We start from the raw sequence: 16,726 nt of genomic DNA on the forward strand, positions 1-16,726 counted from the left end.
GGCAAAGACATTAAGCCACTGCACCACTAAGACAAACAGGCAGGTCATTGGGTGGGGAATCGTGCGCACGCCACTCTCGGTTGCCTTAGTGCCTTCGAGCCATCCAAAGCTCAGCAAGATCGTGCAAAAAGGGGTCAAATCATGGGGTTACCTGCTGGAGTTCTCTTTGGTCTGTAGGTAAAGTGATCACCTGGGTTCGGGGGAGCTGAGATCTCCTGCCCTTGTCTGGCCTGCAGCGGGTCGTACTCCTTGCCGTCATAGTTGGCGTCGAAGAACTTCTTGAACCACTGGACGAACTCAAAGTTGTCCTGGAACTTGCCTTTGACAAGCTTCTCTACGGGGATGATCTGCGGGATGGGAGGAGGCTCACAGGGTTAGGGGTTGACACGGAGGACTCCTTGTACACATACATCTGTTGGGGCTGCTTCTATAGATAACATGCCAGTCATGAATTACACCAGATTATAGTGTAAGGACTTGTGATGGTGGTTGAGTTGGGTGGACATTAACAGTGGGCCGAGGAGGATTCGGGTGAAGCAGGGTGTACTGGTGTGTATATATAAATACAAGGCTGGTATGACTCCTTTGGAATAGGCTAGAAGATGACTGGGCTATTTTAGCCGAGCATGGCAACTATGATCATTTCCCACCGAAAGATGACAGAATATCGTATAGCACTACAAAGTCAATACTTGGTGATATCAGCAAGAAAATAAATCTGACTTTGTCGACACTCATCCTCTTGAATGTCGCCTGGAGAACCTTGAAGTTGTGTATGAATTCATGTTCCAGCTTGGCCTGAAATTTGACCTTCTTTAGAAGCACGCAACCTGGGAACAGCATGTCCATGAACTGGCAGTAGGCTGCCCCTGGATACAGCAAAATAAATCATGTTAGCATTTCATTATAGTGTTGCATGGTCTTTATACTATAATATGCAGGACAAAACATACCTGAACACAACTGTTCGATCTTAGTGTACGTGAGGAGTAGGGAGTCGTTGACCCACGCCAGCATGTCATGTCTGCTGAGGTTGTCAATGGACACAGACGTGGCGTAAACATTGACTGCCATTCCCTACCTACGAAGGGACGACATTAACAACAAACAGAACAACTGATTCATATTGTATTACATTCGCAGCAGGCCAACGTGTTTTGTGAATTATGTGAGACACACTTCAATCGTTTATATTAAGGCTTGGGACAGAGAAACCAAACAAAAATAAACGTTAATTCCATTCCCTACATGAGAAGGACAACATTAACAACAAAGAGATATATTGATTAGCACAGTACTGTAATTGCGGCCAACCTTCTTTGTTGCATTTCTGTTATAGTAGTTTTGTAATAATGTAATAAATAGTTTTGTTATTTCGTGGGACAGACCACCAAACACAACAAACTAAAATTGATGATACGCCCTGGCCTATCATTGGCTGACTGCTCCCACTCTGAGTGGACCCTGTGTGTAAATGAGGCTAGACTAGGCTCCCTTTGCTCGGTGTTTAATCTCCACAGCAGTGGTGATATGGTAATCCTCCTCAGATTAGTGTGTGTTTTCCAACGCGTGTGAACGACGCTGCACATCTGCCGCCGCTGCTCGCGTCGTTCAACGTTTACTGGGGTGTTGGAATGGGCCTTAAACACTTTTAAAGCGAGTATACAATTTGCAAGGCAGAAAATCACAGCAATTCAGCAAAACCAGGCCACAGTTATAACAATTTAAACAGTTTCCTGCAATAAGTTTAGTCAAATTCTCCAGTAAGGCCATGCCAATATCATATGATGGACTATAACCGCCCAACATTTTATTTAAAAGTCACATTGTTGTAACCCAATTATTGAATTGCAACCAGCGAACTACCAGAATATTGTACAATATATCGGTGAATGAGATCCAAATAACATAGTTCAGCACAGGCTCCTATACTGCTCCACCTCTCCAGCTGCACCCCTTAGCGCATATTCATGGTTAACTGTAGAAAACTGTTCGCTAAACCTGCTCTTAGACCGGACCTTTTAAATGTCTGCGTAGGCCTGATCGCCCTGCTGGCGTAAACGTGGAGCACAACACATCTGAGGAGGAATGAACGCAAAACATCTGATGAGGAATGACCGCAAACCATCTGAGGAGGAATGAACGCAAAGCGGCGGGCAGCAGATCCTGGCAGAGCTGAGAACAATAAATGCGCTCTCTCCCTCTCTTGCCAAGCGCCCCCCTCTGCAGGCCTCGCCGAATACCTCAGGACTGTCAATGCAAGCGAAATCTCCCAGGCAGAAGGGGAATACATACAATACTACCATACCGCTGTCACAACAGCTGCACGAACTAACGCGTAGGAAAACATAATTTGAGGCACGCACGCCATTAAAATAACACTTGCATTGATCACTCACTTTATGCTCCAGGAGTATACTGATATCACGCTGGCTGCTAGTCCGTGTGTGTGCGTGTGTGTGTGAGTATGTGTGTGTGTGTGCGTGTGTGTGTCTGTGTGTGATCAGGTCCTGCGCGGTGCAGTGGTGAAGGGGGCGGCCCCCAAAACAGTCGCGCAGACGAGGTTGCAACAATCCCCCGCAGCTATCGCGCATGCGCCCGACTCCATGCTGCTGAAGGCCCATTATAAATAGGTCTGTTCAGCCTATTGGTGCTGCAGAGACACATGATGTCTCCGGTTGGAGATTTTGGCAACAGAAGTTAGAGGTGTGAGCAGGCGAGGGCAGACTACACGAAGCTCACTTGGCCTACTTTTGTAGCCAACATAAAGGCTGAAATTTGAAGGTTTAAAAGATTATGTAATAACAAAGGGATGATGTTCACTCGGGATTTCATTGTGATTTATTTGCACTTATTCATGTGACAGAGAGCTGCAGACAAACGATAAAACAATATAATTACATAACATAATACAACTTGTTCAGCACCAGTGTACAAATTAAAGTATTGAATCGAATGCTCAAACAGAATTGTAAAAGTAAAACCTGTAATAGCTTAGTAATAAAAAGCTGTTTTAAACTTTAGAAATCGACCAAACTGTGTTTAGAGGTTAACAGTATGTCACGTTTAAACCTCCTAGTGTAGGCTATAGCTCAGTGGTTCCCAACCTTGGGGTCGGGACACCACTCGGGTCCCCTGATATGAATATGGGGTTGCAGGAGTTGCTGACATTACATATAGATATTTGAATACCCATTTTAGCAAGGACTTTATTTATTTTTTAAGGTCTCAAAGACGTTCTGTATATAAGAACTGACAGCCTAATGATTCACATCCATGAGCAAACTACTATCAATCACTCAGTGAGAGCAATGCGATAACACTCACCGGGACATCGCTATGACCACCGGCAGATGTTGGTCGCAAACTCATAGCTACAACTGCAAGGGTCAACAAATAAAAGACCATAGAATAAGTTCCCCGCTGGTCCCTGTTATTTTTTTTGGGTTCATGCTAGACCCTCAAGTACACGTTAAGGGGACCTGGAAGTGTAAACGCTGGCGACTCTGCAGATGTCCCCGTCCTGTTTCTGAATCCTGACGCCAATCGTCGCGAACGTGAGGTCAAGAGAGGTGTAAATTCAGCTTAAGAATGCAGAAAAGCCAACAGGAGCCAACACTGAAGTTTTGACAATATCATAATAAAAAAACATCATGTATCATAATATTCAATAAATCTGTAACTTAACCCCCCCCCCCCACAATGTAAAGACAGTAGCTGAGAATCAGTGCCTTTTCTTTCCCGAGTTGCTTATCAAGCATAGCTTTTTTTTTTCTTCTAGTGTTATGTGCAATCCAGCCATCATCCATAAAAAATGACTTGGTCTTCTTTAAACTGAGTGCTTAAGATTATGAAACAGTAATTCTTTAGGGGACCGCTTCAACGTCGCCAAAACTCTGCTCTCAAGTTGGAGTGCTTGACATAATGGGGTCCATTTGAAGGTCCCAACGAGGTCGCTTTAAACCTAAGGACCACTTCGAGGTCCCCAGAAAATCTGCTTTGAAGTTGGGTGTTTAAAACAATGGTGTCCATCTCAAGGTCCCCACAAGTAACATTACTGGAAACAATCTTGAGTGGTTGTGTGTGCGTGTGTGTGTTTGTGTGAATTTGTGTGTGCATGTGTGTGTGTGAGAGTGAGAGTATGTGTGTTTGTGTGTGTGTGTGTGTGTGTGTGTGTGTGTGTGTGTGTGTGTGTGTGTGTGTGTGTGTGTGTGTGTGTGTGTGTGTGTGTGTGTGTGTGTGTGTGTGTGTGTGGGTGTGTGTGTGTGTGCGTGTGAGAGTATGTGCAGTCAGAAGGGGAAAACCTGTGCTTTGGAACGTCAGTAACAGACAAATACAGTTTTGTACAAAGCACTGGCGATAAGGAAACAGAGGTAAATAAACATTTCAGGAGAAGGTGAAGGTGATCTTAGCCGTAGCTATAGACGGTGCTATTAACAGTATTTGTGTCATTGCTCAGAGTTCCCACGTGAGAGAAAAGGCATTTTTGTGTGTGTATGTGTGTGTGATTCTTTGTGGTGGAAAATATAAAAGGTGAAGTAACAGGGAATGTTGAGGAGTGTCCCATGACTTGTAATGACAGTTGAAGTAAGGTTTGCTACAATAACACACAGTAGACCGAGCAGAGGTTTTGTTGTTTGTTTGTGAGTTTGGAGAATACCACGAAGGTTGTAAACATACACCAGAGCGCTGCCCTGTCTGTGTCGACCACGTTCCTAAACACCTCACACCCTGTTTGTCGTAAATAACGTGTGATCACATTCAAGGGCAACAAACCGACTTGGAAAAAAAGACCTTTCGGAAGACAATAGAAGAAACAATAAATAAATAAACAGTCTTGCATTTGACAAATGACTGAAACTAAATTGGTCTGTAGAAACTCCATGTCTCATTTTCAGTGGTGACATTATAACATTAACATATAACAACATGTAACAATATTCAAAAATCGAAAATCCCTTTTTTTACTCCTGACGTCCCAAACGTTGAGACAATTCCCATTTGAACACATTACAAATTATTTTCTAAAAAGGCAGCTAAGAAGTACATGATACAAGTGCAAAAGCAATCATTCCCCCCCGCCCGCTCCCGTTCCCCAAAAAACTATCAGTGGGTTATAAGATACAGGCGACTCATTGGAACCTGCATTCATTTGGTTAACGTTCACACTCAAAACGGTTCTGTTCTTTAAAAAAATCCCCACTTTTTGCTGACATGGTTATATGGCATAGTCAGTGTTTCAGTGTACAAATGAAAACAGAAGTTAGTCTGGCGTCCGAGTCAAAATGCAACCCTTAATCCATGTTAATGCCCCGATCCCCCCACCCCCACCCCCCACGAAACCTGCCAGGAATTTTTGCTTTTATTTTGAAAGGACGAGGAAGTGGTGCGTCTCTGGGGTGGTGTTCTCCTGTTCCTGTGCGTTAGTGCGCGGTTACCAGATCCCACTAGAGCGGCCGCCCGGAGGCGCCAGGATACGGGCGGAGGACCTCTTGGGGAGGCTGTCGTCAATCTGGGCACCTAGCAACACCAGAAAAGGAGGAGAAGGGAGGGACCCCCAGCAACTGTTACTATGGCAACCTGCTGGGACCGGCCCCTTGTATACAGATATCCCATCTCCGTAAAGAAGACATCATTATTCTGCCTTTGCTTTTTCAAACAGCGACAAACAAAGTGGGCAAAGTGAGTGTTGCACAGAGCGTGCCGGGTTTCTGGAATCAGAGGGGTGACGTGTGACGGGAAAAGATGTCCCACCCCTGTCCCATGGTGGGACATAGGTGGGACCCATGCTGGGATACCGTTCGGTGTTTGTACGTTCCCCCCAGACCCCGAGGGGCCACACACAGACATACAGGTACACTGATGGACTGGCAGACAGGTGAACGGACAGACGTTCACACAGACTGATGGACTGATGACAGACGTCGTGACAGGTAACAGAGCGACAGACAGGTCTCACCGGAGAAGCTGAAGCTGGACCCGTGGAGGTCCCGGACCCCGCCGTGCCGGGTGCAGGGCCGGGTGGGGGTGTCCAGGTCTGAGCAGCCGAAGTCCCTCCTCCCTGGGACCACCACCTCCACCACCTCCCCCGTGTACGGCTCCCTCTCCACCGGCTTCAGGGCCGTGCACTGATTGGTCCAACACACACAACCACACATTAGCGCACACAAACAAACACACACACACACACACACACGCATTAGCAAAAACACAAGCAAGAAAACACACACACACACACACACACACAGTGAGTGTGACATCCCGTTCATGTTTTAATAACGATGGCCTCCCGGGCCGCTACCTTCTCCCTCTGCACCATCTTCTTGTACAGGAAGTCCGGGAAGGTGCGCAGTGGGTAGAACTTCCCGGAGCCCTCGGCGCACGTGAACACGCCGTTCTCGTACACCAGACGGCCGCGGCTGATGGTGACGATGGGGACGCCATGGCAACGCAGGCCTTCGTACAGGTTGGTGTCTCCCCCCTGCACCTGGGTCTCCACGGTGATGGTCCTGAGCACAGAGACCGTGGTTAATGTGTTGTTTTGTGCGGTGTTGTCCTGTGTTGTGTTGTGTTGGGAGGGGGAACATTGCGTTGTTTGTTGTATGCGCTGGCTCGAAAAATAAATCAATAATAATTACTTAGTTGTGTAGCATCTGATCCTAGCTATCTTTGTTGTACACGGGAATGGGTCAACCTAGCGAATGTTAGTGCTTGCCACTTGGTTCTATGAACATCTGTACCGACAGCCATATATTGTTTATCCTTCTTCTGTCAAATGTTCTGATTGTAAGTCGCTTTGGATAAAACCATAAAATATACGTGTATTGTGTAATGTAAATGTTGTATTGCTATGTATAGTGTAGTACTAATTGTAACATTGTAACACACTGTATGCACACACAAATTATGCATACAGAACCAAAGGGTTGAATTGGAAATTCGTCATAAGAAGGCATTTGCTGCGATGCCATAACAGATTTCTGATATGTTCCTCTCGTGGTCTGGGTTTGAACCCTGAACCTTTCTAGGAGCTAGGAGTGAAACCCCCTCACCGCCAGACTACAGCGCCGCCTCCCATTCAAACAAGCAATATTCACATAATTTTCTGTGACAAGCTGTGTGGTCAGATCCATCCAAGAAAGGGGAGGAGTCACTGGGATTTAACCCAGATCAGTGCCCCCCCCCCCCCCCCCCCCCCGGTAGGAGGGTAAGAGCATTAGGAGGAGGAGCCAGAGATGGTTGGGAGGTTCATACTTGGAGCCCTCCGGATCCCAGACCACGATGTCGGCGTCGGCCCCCGGGACTATCCGCCCCTTCCGGGGGTAGAGGTTGTAGATCTTGGCAGCGTTGGAGCTGGTGACCGCCACAAACTGGTTCTCGTCCAGTTTACCTCCGACCTACATTCATTTTGGATTAACCAAATATGATATTAATATTGGTGGGAACAGGATGCTGTGTGTATGATGTGTGCCACTAGCCAGAAGGAGGGCACAGAGTGGACTACTGTAACATTTTGATTGAGGCCTCTAAATATATCTTCAAAGATTGGATATGGAGGTGACACTCAAGGGAGTGGTTCCTCCCAACATCAACGTTGTTCAACATCATCTAACGTCCTCAAGCTTTCCCTCTTTAATTGCTTCGTCAAATCAGTTGGTCAGGTGACCTTCGCTACCAACCAATCACTTTCGGCCCATCAGCCAATCACTACCAATAAATTATGAGGAAGAAAACATTTCCCCAAATGACATTAAATGTATTGTAGGTTTTTGGAGGTTAAGTTCATTGAGGCACTTACAATACCGATAAGACCTTCTCTAATGTTAAACCCATGGTGAAACCTGAAGCTAATGACATGTTTTGATTGTTTTCTCCAGGGGTCTGCAGAGGGCTACGGACCACTCCTCTCTCCCAGAGGACGCTCATGCGGTCCTGGATGCCCGGGACCCCATGGGGGATCTTGGTGAAGTCGTCCTTCCCCATGGCCTTCTGGTTGATGGTGAACGGCCGGTGGTCTGACGACACCACATTCAGCGTGTCGCTGTGGGAACAGCCATTATCACGGGTTTGCGTCTACATTTCTCTTGCTGCCATTGCTTTTATTTAATACTTTAATAAATACTCAAAGACTGTTTAGTGAGTTTAAAGTAACAAATAGCAACAAACAAAAGTATACTTTGTTGTCTCAACCCCATGAATCCTGTGACCTACTTTCCGAGCAGGCTCATGAGGTAGTTGGGTGTGTTGGGGTCCAGGCGGAGGGGCGGCACGGTGACGTACGCCGCAGCGTGCGCCCAGTCCTGGTGGTAGTACTGCAGGCCGTTGAGCACCGCGTGGGCCACAGTGGTCTCCCCGTGGACCACCTTACCTGCCGTCACAATGTATCATTCTAAAGCTTGGAGCACTAAGCTAGGAGCAAGCTTCTAACGTTAAAGCTATGATGGCTAATACTAAAGCTAAGAGAGCAAAAGCAAGCATGCCTCAAGCTAGTACCGCTGAAGCTAGGGCTGCTGAAGCTAGCACCTGTAAAGCTAGAAATGAAATAGGGCCGTTAGACAACAGGTAGACTATATGTTTTATTTTTATCTTGTATTCAAAAATTATTATGTAAGCTAATGAACTGTAGGCCTAAATATACAGTACATACATGGGATATTGAAACCTAAAGCCCCACATATCCATTTAAAATGTTTCCGCCCCAAATGTCCCTTTCAATAATCAAAAATCAAAGATTTCATCTTGGTTATCCTCTCAGTAAACCAAAGGTAACAAGATTGCATGTCCTTCAGAATCAAGAGGTGTTTAATACTACCATCATTAGAGACCTTTGCGTGAGAGCAGGCAACACACCCAGGTCCATGAATGGCACACCTCAGAGGTGTATAATAATCCTTACCCTGCATCTTAGCTGTTGCCACAACATCCCCGGCGGACATGCTGGAGACATTGACCAGGTAGATGGGGCAGTGCACCTGGGACACACCGGACAAACAAACAAACAGCATCAGAAAACACTTGGACATGGTCAACTCAATGTAGCTCCACTTTATTCATGTTGCCCTTTATCTCAGGGACTCATGTCTGGAAGGGGGGTTTCACTGGAGCACATTCAGTCACACAAGACCCCTGTGTTGTACGCGGTGGGGTTGTGCGGTTGCCGTGGCGATGCCACTGACTCACTCACTCTATTTGCGATGGTGATGGCCCTGTGGGTAGCCTCTGACTCCAGCTGTTAGGGAGACAGATGACGGCAGTGGGTCAATACACACAGCATGAAGAGCAGAACCCAAATCTAGTTTGATTGTAGCGTGAATAAGACACCACCTGTAAGTGATAAAAATAATGTCCGTTATGCGGCCTGTAAAACCCCTCTTTTCGTGCTCCAAGTTTTCTGTCTACACGCGCGTCTCAAGGCGTGGTTTCCGAGGGCTGCCCATCTACAAGAAGGCAATACTTTGTGATTCTGTTTATGCCCTCTTGTGCACATGGCCAGACCACTTTACCAGCCGCCAATTACTGCATATCGTCACAAGATCAAAAAAATATCAAAACCCTCCATTTTATGCTTTTTCAAAGACTCCAGTGCAAGGCCGGGGTTTCCAGAGTCATCCGCTTGGTGGAGCGTCTTTGAAAAAGAAAAATGGATGGAAAGCTCAGATAAATCCAGATTTGTGTGGCCGCGGCCCCGGAGGTGACATGCTAAACACAGAGTACACATGTTGTAGCACCTCTTCAGGCCTGCTGATCTCAATGCCCTCAGGGCCGGTGATGCCCAGATCCAGAGTCTCCTTAGTGCCCTGGAGGAGAGAGGAGAAGAGAGGTCACATTGATCCCTTTATGGATGACTTATTCTGTTAGATTCACTTCCCAGTCAATCCTTCTTCTCGGTTTTGGCTGCTAGGATTAAAATAATCCTAACATAGGGCCACCTGAGTCGGGGACATGAGAGGAACCCCGCTGGGTCCTCACCTCCGCCACCAGCTCCCCGTTCTCGGCGTGGACCCGGGCCACGGCGCCGATGTCCTTGCAGTGCTGCAGGGCCTGGAAGAGCTCGCCGTCCCGCAGCATGAACTGGTCCTTGTAGGCCATGAAGAGCTGGAAGGAGTTGACCCCGTGCTCCCTCACCAGCTTCTCCATCTCAGCCTGCACCTGGAGGAGGAGGAGGAGGAGGAGGAGGAGGAGGAGGAGGAGGAGGAGGAGGAGCTGATGAAGGATGGTTTGAGATAGCGGTGGCTTGAGTCCAGGGGCAGTAACTCGATGGATTCATGAAAGATTTCAAGCATCTAGGAGGATCCTAGATACTTTGTGATTCTGTTTATGCCCTCATGGGCACATGCCCAGACCACTTAAAAAAGCCACCAATTACTGCATACCGTGAATTTGCTTACTTAAGTTTCAGGAAGACCGTTCTACATAAGTGGTAACTCTAGTTAAGTTTTAAGAAATTCGTACAATTCAAACATCGCCATGTTCAACGTTCAAAGAAAAAAAAAATATTTTAATATGTAATGGATATTGCTAATGTTTTTCTTTTGTTAATATCATTTGTGTTGACTTTTTAAATAATTATACTTGAAGCAAATCATTTTGTTGTTATGTGGCCTGCTAGGCATTTGAGAAGAATGAGCAAAATTGCATTGAAATGTTCAATAAAAGACAATACAATTACAATAATGTTTTTTTAAATGGTATTGACATGTGTGTGTCTGGGGGGTACCTTGGGCCCCCACCAGGTGACCCCCACGTGCAGGGCGTAGTCGCAGCAGGCCTTGGGGTCGGCCATGCTGCGGCAGCTCTCGTAGGCCTCCAGCAGGGACTCGTTCCTCTCCGGGAGGACGTGTCCGATCACCATGGTGGTCCCGCCAGCCAGCGCCGCCTGGGGGACACACATGCATTTATATGACCACGCACACACATATACGTACACAAACACACACACAAAGACTCACACACACATACACACATACACACATACATACACACATACAAACATGGATACACACAAATACATGTACACACAAACACATATATATATGCACACACACACACAAAATCACACACACATTTTAAAACATAGTTTTCTAGCTTTATTTAATTCAGTAATGTTGTTTTTTTAATCTACCGCTCAAAGCATCTTTGTTATACTCTGTGTTATATTAAACAAATCCCATGTCAAACCCTTTGTAGTGATGACAAGCAATGTATCAATAAAGGTTTATATTGGTGACATAATCAAACATAACTATGTATTTAAACATTATTTTTAATCAACCCTCATCAATTATGACACTTATCACACACATTAAATCAGTGTGAGCGGGGAGCAGATGCCTCTGTATTGATTGGTTACGCTCGTTACTTCAAGGTGAAATTAGAGCTGGTTATTTATCAATATTAGCTCATGGTCCAGGGACAACAAGAGAATTACTACCCACATTTAATGGTTATGCTCACAGGGCCATTACCGCATGTGTCCATAAATCTTTCGGTAGTTTAAACATGTGGCAATTCACCCCAATGATCAAACATCTAAGGAAGTCTTGCCCTTAAACCACAGTGCTTTGGATTGTGTGTTCTCTCTCTCTCTCTCTCTCTCTCTCTCTCTCTCTCTCTCTCTCTCTCTCTCTCTCTCTCTCTCTCTCTCTCTCTCTCTCTCTCTCTCTCTCTCTCTCTCACTCGTAATGGCAAAGGAAATCACACTACATGAGCTTAATTGTATATGTTATCACTGAGCTATTTGCTTATCTCTAAAATAACTTTCTAATATAATACATAATCACAATATTATTAAATATAATAGATAATTGTAACTCAGATAGCCTCCTGAGAGACAAGCCTAATGAGTATGTTTCTGTGTACAAATGCATGCGTAAGCGAGCATCTGTTGGCTCACCCTAGAGAGAGAGACACAGCGAGAGACAGCGAGAGACAGAGAGAGAGAGGGAGAGAGAGAGAGAGAGAGAGAGAGAGAGAGAGAGAGAGAGAGAGAGAGAGAGAGAGAGAGAGAGAGAGAGAGAGACAGAGAGAGACAGAGACAGAGAGACAGAGAAAGACGGAGAGAGATGGAGAGAGACAGAGTCCAAGAAAGAGACCGAGACCGAGAGAGACAGAGACAGAGACTGGGAGAGAATGGGAGAGTAGTATGTAGTTTGGGGAGAGCTAGTGTGTGTGTGTGTGTGTGTGTGTGTGTGTGTGTGTGTGTGTGTGTGTGTGTGTGTGTGTGTGTGTGTGTGTGTGTATGACACTCCCTCCCCTTCTCTCTCTCTCTCTCTCTCTCTCTCTCTCACTCTCTCTCTCTCTCCCTCTCTCTCGCCCTCTCTCTAAGAACCATTGTCTTTGTGTACAATGGGCGTAAGTGAAAAGAGGCTTTGCAGCAGTCTTTGCAGCAGCACCCCGGTATCCATGGCAACAGAAACTGATACCCAACCCACCACCCCCCCCACCCCCCCCCCCCCCCCCATTTGGGTCCACACATCCACAGAAGTGGAGTGCTAGGAAAGGGAAGGGAGAGTAGTGTGTGAGAGAGAGGGGGGTGTGTGTGTGTGTGTGTTTGTGTGTGTTTGTGTGTGTGTGTGTGTGTGTGTGTGTGTGTGTGTGTGTGTGTGTGTGTGTGTGTGTGTGTGTGTGTGTGTGTGTGTGTGTGTGTGTGTGTGTGTGTGTGTGTGTGCGTGTGTGTGTGTGTGTGCAGTCTGACAACAGAGGCTGTGATACTAGTGTGGGAACTGTCGACGGGTGGTGCGGAGCTCAAACACATAGCTACCATCGCCAGGGGCAACAAGATGATGTCGTCATGGTCGGACCATGAGACTTAACTCTACCAGTTCGTAATAATCATGATAATCCTAATGTTATTAACAATATACCACTTCAGTGAAGTCCCGAACAAAGCAAAGATATCTAAAAATTAATGAAAACATGGAAATACTGACTAAAAAACAAAGGCAGGAACTAAATCAATGCGATAAAACAAGTTTAATATGAATAACAAAAATAGGTCACAGGAGATCTAAAATGGAAAAGCAAAACATGAACCTCATGACCAGACCAAGTGTTCTTGTCTAACCTGTGAGGAGGCATTGTGCATTGTCAGGCTTTAACAGCGACGGGAGCATCACTGTAATCTAGGCCATTCAAAACAGAGCCGTCTGCCTTGTCTCGTGACAACGTGTACAACATGGAGACAAGCCAAGTATGCTGTCCATCCAATGCTGTGCAATTGTCTTCAGCTCTCCACCCCACAACAATAAAGTATTATTGTAAATGCTAAACTATATACGATTATATCATATATGATACAAATAAATAGATATTCACATATGACATCCCTCCCTTCATATTAGCCTCCCCTAGCCACAGTAACAAATAAATAAATCTTATATATATGTATAATACTTTTAGTTGGATGTGGTGACATCACACCACAGCAAGACCACTCGCTGAGAGCGAGCGAGAGGGAGAGAGAGAGAGAGAGAGAGAGAGAGAGAGAAAGCGACAGAGAGAGAGAGTGAGACAGCAATAGCTAGAGAGATACCGAAAGAGAAAGAGACAACAGAGAAAGAGGTAGACAATCAGAGAACCAGAATAGGTAGACAATCAGAGAGGCAGAAAGAGACAGCAATAGAGAGAAAGAGAGAGAGAGAGAGAAGGAGACGGATACGATAGATATTATTACTTTCTCTCTTATGTTGAACTTCATTTAACTTTGTGCTGTGGCATTGTTAAACGTATGGTTTCACCATGCCAATAAATCTCTTTTCTAATCTTTGCATCTTGATAAATGGAGAGAGAGAGAGAGCGAGTGAGAGATCGAGCCCCAGAGACATGGACACATCCACAGAGACCCCCCCAGGTACCTTGGTGCCGCTGTAGTAGTCGTCGGCGGTGGCGGCATTCATGAAGGTCTCCTGCAGGTGGACGCTGGTGTCAATGCCCCCGGGCATCACCAGCTTGCGTGAGGCATCGATCACCTTGGCGCCCCCCGGGATCATCAGCTCGCGGCCCACCTGCTGCACCACGCCGTTCTCGATGTACACGTCGGCCTCCTGCGTGCAGTCGTCGTTCACCACCTTGCCCCCTTTGATCAGGATGCGCGCCATCGCGGAGCTGGAAGACATGGCTATAGCTCTGGAGGAGAGGAGGAGGAGGAGGGAGGAGGGAGGAGGGAGGAGGGGGAGGAGGAGGAGGGAGGAGGAGGGAGGGAGGAGGGAGGAGGGGGAGGGAGGAGGGGGAGGAGGAAGGAGGGAGGAGGGAGGAGGGAAGTAGGAGGAGGTGGAGGAGATGGGAGAGGAGAGCAGGGAGATAAGTCTTAGAAACAGTTCGGTGGCCTTGGACTGACCTGAAGCGACCCCAGTTGGGTTCTGAGCCACACATCCTGTCCTACATGTGGTTCCTCTCTCTCTGTCAGCCCGCTGGTGTAGCCCTGTCCAAGGCATCATAGCCCATGAAAGCACCTCAAGAAACAGTGAAAGGAGAAGACTCCTCAACCAGCAGGACCTCCATGCTTTAATGGTCAAAGCATGGAGGTTCAATCAACCAGCTGAGGTTATACGCTCTGCTGTGACCCTCTCTCTTCTCTCCCTGTCTTACTCAATATTTTCTGAGTGGATATACTGAATAAAAAACTCTGGTCTGATGGTACTTTGTGAGATCCGCCAAATGCTCCGAAATGCTCTCTGGGAAAACGTGAGGAAGCCAACCTATCTGTCCCTGAATCACGCGAAAGACAATCCAGTTCTGTTTAGAACTAATACCACAACGCTAAACGAAAACTCTGTACTGGTCCTGAACCACATAGTGGGGCGGCTGAGGCTGAGGGGCTGGTGCTGAGGCTGAGGGGCTGGAGGTGAGGCTGAGGGGCTGGAGGTGAGGCTGAGGGGCTGGTTGTGAGGCTGACTTGTGGTGAGGCTGACTGGTTGTGAGGCTGACTGGTTGTGAGGCTGTTCTCCGCTGTCAGCGTGCTGTGTGTGCAGTGTTTGTTATTCTCGGACCGCTCTCACTGTCCGTGACCGACTGTCTTATCATTCTTTATCGGCCTTCGTGACGTTTCACCCTTCAGTCTGTCTGTCTGTCTGTCTGTCTGTCTGTCTGTCTGTCTGTCTGTCTGTCTGTCTGTCTGTCTGTCTGTCTGTCTGTCTGTCTGTCTGTCTGACTGTCTGTTTGTCTGTTCACCTGTCCGTCTGTCTTTTTTATTTTTTATATTTAAGTCATATTAATTGTGTTGAGCTTATTTCTAAAATATGATTTTGGCAAAAATATGTTAATTTCCCCAATTGAATATAAGAGTTTAACGTGCAATGACTGGCAATGCACATCGCAGACAGAGTATGTCTACTGAGTAGTGGACATGATCTACTCCTTAATTTATGATGCCATGTCATGTGTGCTACTGCAAGTGTGTGAATGTGCGTCCTTGCGTGCGCGTAGACGACGTGCGTGTGACGCGTACGTGTGAGGGTGCGGCGACTTTACCGCATGACGATATGGAAGATGATCATAACAATATTGAAGAAATGCTTGCATCCATCACTTAGACATATTCAATTACACATTTTAGAAATGGAAAATGCTAACCATTTTGAAAAAGGTCAATTAAATACACACATCTAGTTATTATTCTAGAGATATTACCATACAGGGTCAACTCGTGAAGTTTGATGTTAAATAAAAATATAGGTTTTCTTTTCCCTACATCCACTGCATTGTCTGAGCATAAAAAAAACTATTTAGACCATAGTGCATCCATTTAAAGCACAATTGTGTGTGGTAGCACTAGATATATTTCTCTGTTGCTCATGGTTAGGCTCCTGCGGAGCAAATCACGTTTTATTATAATAATAATCCCTCACAGGAGTGTGTGCAGGCCTACATTATGTTAAGAAGTAACCCTAATGCAAAAAATAAATAGATTAAAAAGAGTGAGTTCTGCTTGTGCACGTTTGACACAAAGAAGCCGGCGTGTCCACCCATCAGGGACCTAGAAGCGGCTCAACTCTCCTCCACCCTCAATAAACATAATGCTGCCGTCTAAATGCGAAAGTAGGACATATCTTGCGCATATTTTACAATTACCTAGCATTCCCGTCTTCTAAAGTAAGGTCTATATTTCACCACCCTGATCGATCAAGCCTTAATGGACTGGCCGGGAGACGGCATTCCCTCCAGGAGATAGGAGCCACCCAAACATGGAGCAACGGGAACAAAGTATTGGGATGAAATATACTCACACGTCTCGTGTACAAAGTCAAAACCGACCACAAATTATGGCAACAAGTCAAGATAATACCGTTGAGCACATACCTCCTCTGTGGGCCTACAGCTGCGGTCGTCTTTTATATCGATAGATAGTTTTTGACAGGCACAGTATGCAACAGAATCCGGAGATAGCGCCACCGAGGAGATAACGGCACACACTGTTGCCAAATTGGGCAAGACCTGTCGGCAGCACGCTGCAGTCAGGGGGTTGCCAGATGGGGCGGAAAATCTGGCCCAATCTGGCAACACTGAAGGCTCAAGCAGATGCCTTCCTGGGACCGGCCGATCGCAGCATCCAAGCTGCGCGACGGCCGCGCGCTCCAATCAACGGCCCGGACCGTAGGCTTGGTCGCAGGAGGAGCCAATCAGCGATTGCTTAACGCGTGTCCCCACGGAGGAGGCTGTACCACTATTAAACGAAGTGGGTGTGAACTATGAGAGGAAAACAAGCGGCAGGTGTGGCCTACATGATAAT

General features: G+C 46.5%; 2 protein-coding genes across 3 annotated transcripts in view; both read right to left on the minus strand.

Annotated features, from left to right (window-relative positions):
* The window catches only part of LOC115543536 (microtubule-associated protein RP/EB family member 3), a 5,845-nt gene extending 3,284 nt beyond the window's left edge, over window positions 1-2,561 (minus strand). The window contains exons 1-4 of one of the 2 annotated variants that reach the window (XM_030355922.1): window positions 2,400-2,561; window positions 954-1,081; window positions 724-869; window positions 191-347 (exon numbers count right to left, since the gene is read on the minus strand). In XM_030355922.1, coding sequence (XP_030211782.1) covers window positions 191-347; window positions 724-869; window positions 954-1,074 — 424 coding nt within the window. In that variant the 5' untranslated portion in view covers window positions 1,075-1,081; window positions 2,400-2,561. Of the gene's footprint in view, window positions 1-151; window positions 348-723; window positions 870-953; window positions 1,082-2,399 lie in introns of both variants that reach the window. The other variant, XM_030355921.1, reaches the window with a different exon arrangement.
* Window positions 2,562-2,823: 262 nt separating this feature from the next.
* dpysl5a (dihydropyrimidinase like 5a) lies at window positions 2,824-16,504 on the minus strand. Its single transcript, XM_030355911.1, has 13 exons — window positions 16,297-16,504; window positions 13,854-14,124; window positions 10,718-10,876; window positions 9,970-10,149; window positions 9,729-9,797; window positions 9,185-9,229; window positions 8,897-8,972; window positions 8,212-8,368; window positions 7,900-8,041; window positions 7,255-7,397; window positions 6,302-6,509; window positions 5,960-6,128; window positions 2,824-5,520 (listed from the first exon to the last, which is right to left on the minus strand). The coding sequence occupies exons 2-13, from the start codon at window positions 14,112-14,114 to the stop codon at window positions 5,435-5,437; spliced, it is 1,695 nt and encodes a 564-aa protein (XP_030211771.1). The 5' UTR covers window positions 14,115-14,124; window positions 16,297-16,504; the 3' UTR covers window positions 2,824-5,434.
* Between the last annotated feature and the right edge of the window lie 222 nt (window positions 16,505-16,726).

This window comes from Gadus morhua, chromosome 5, assembly GCF_902167405.1.
Source record: "Gadus morhua chromosome 5, gadMor3.0, whole genome shotgun sequence".
Classification (NCBI taxonomy): Eukaryota; Metazoa; Chordata; class Actinopteri; order Gadiformes; family Gadidae; genus Gadus; species Gadus morhua.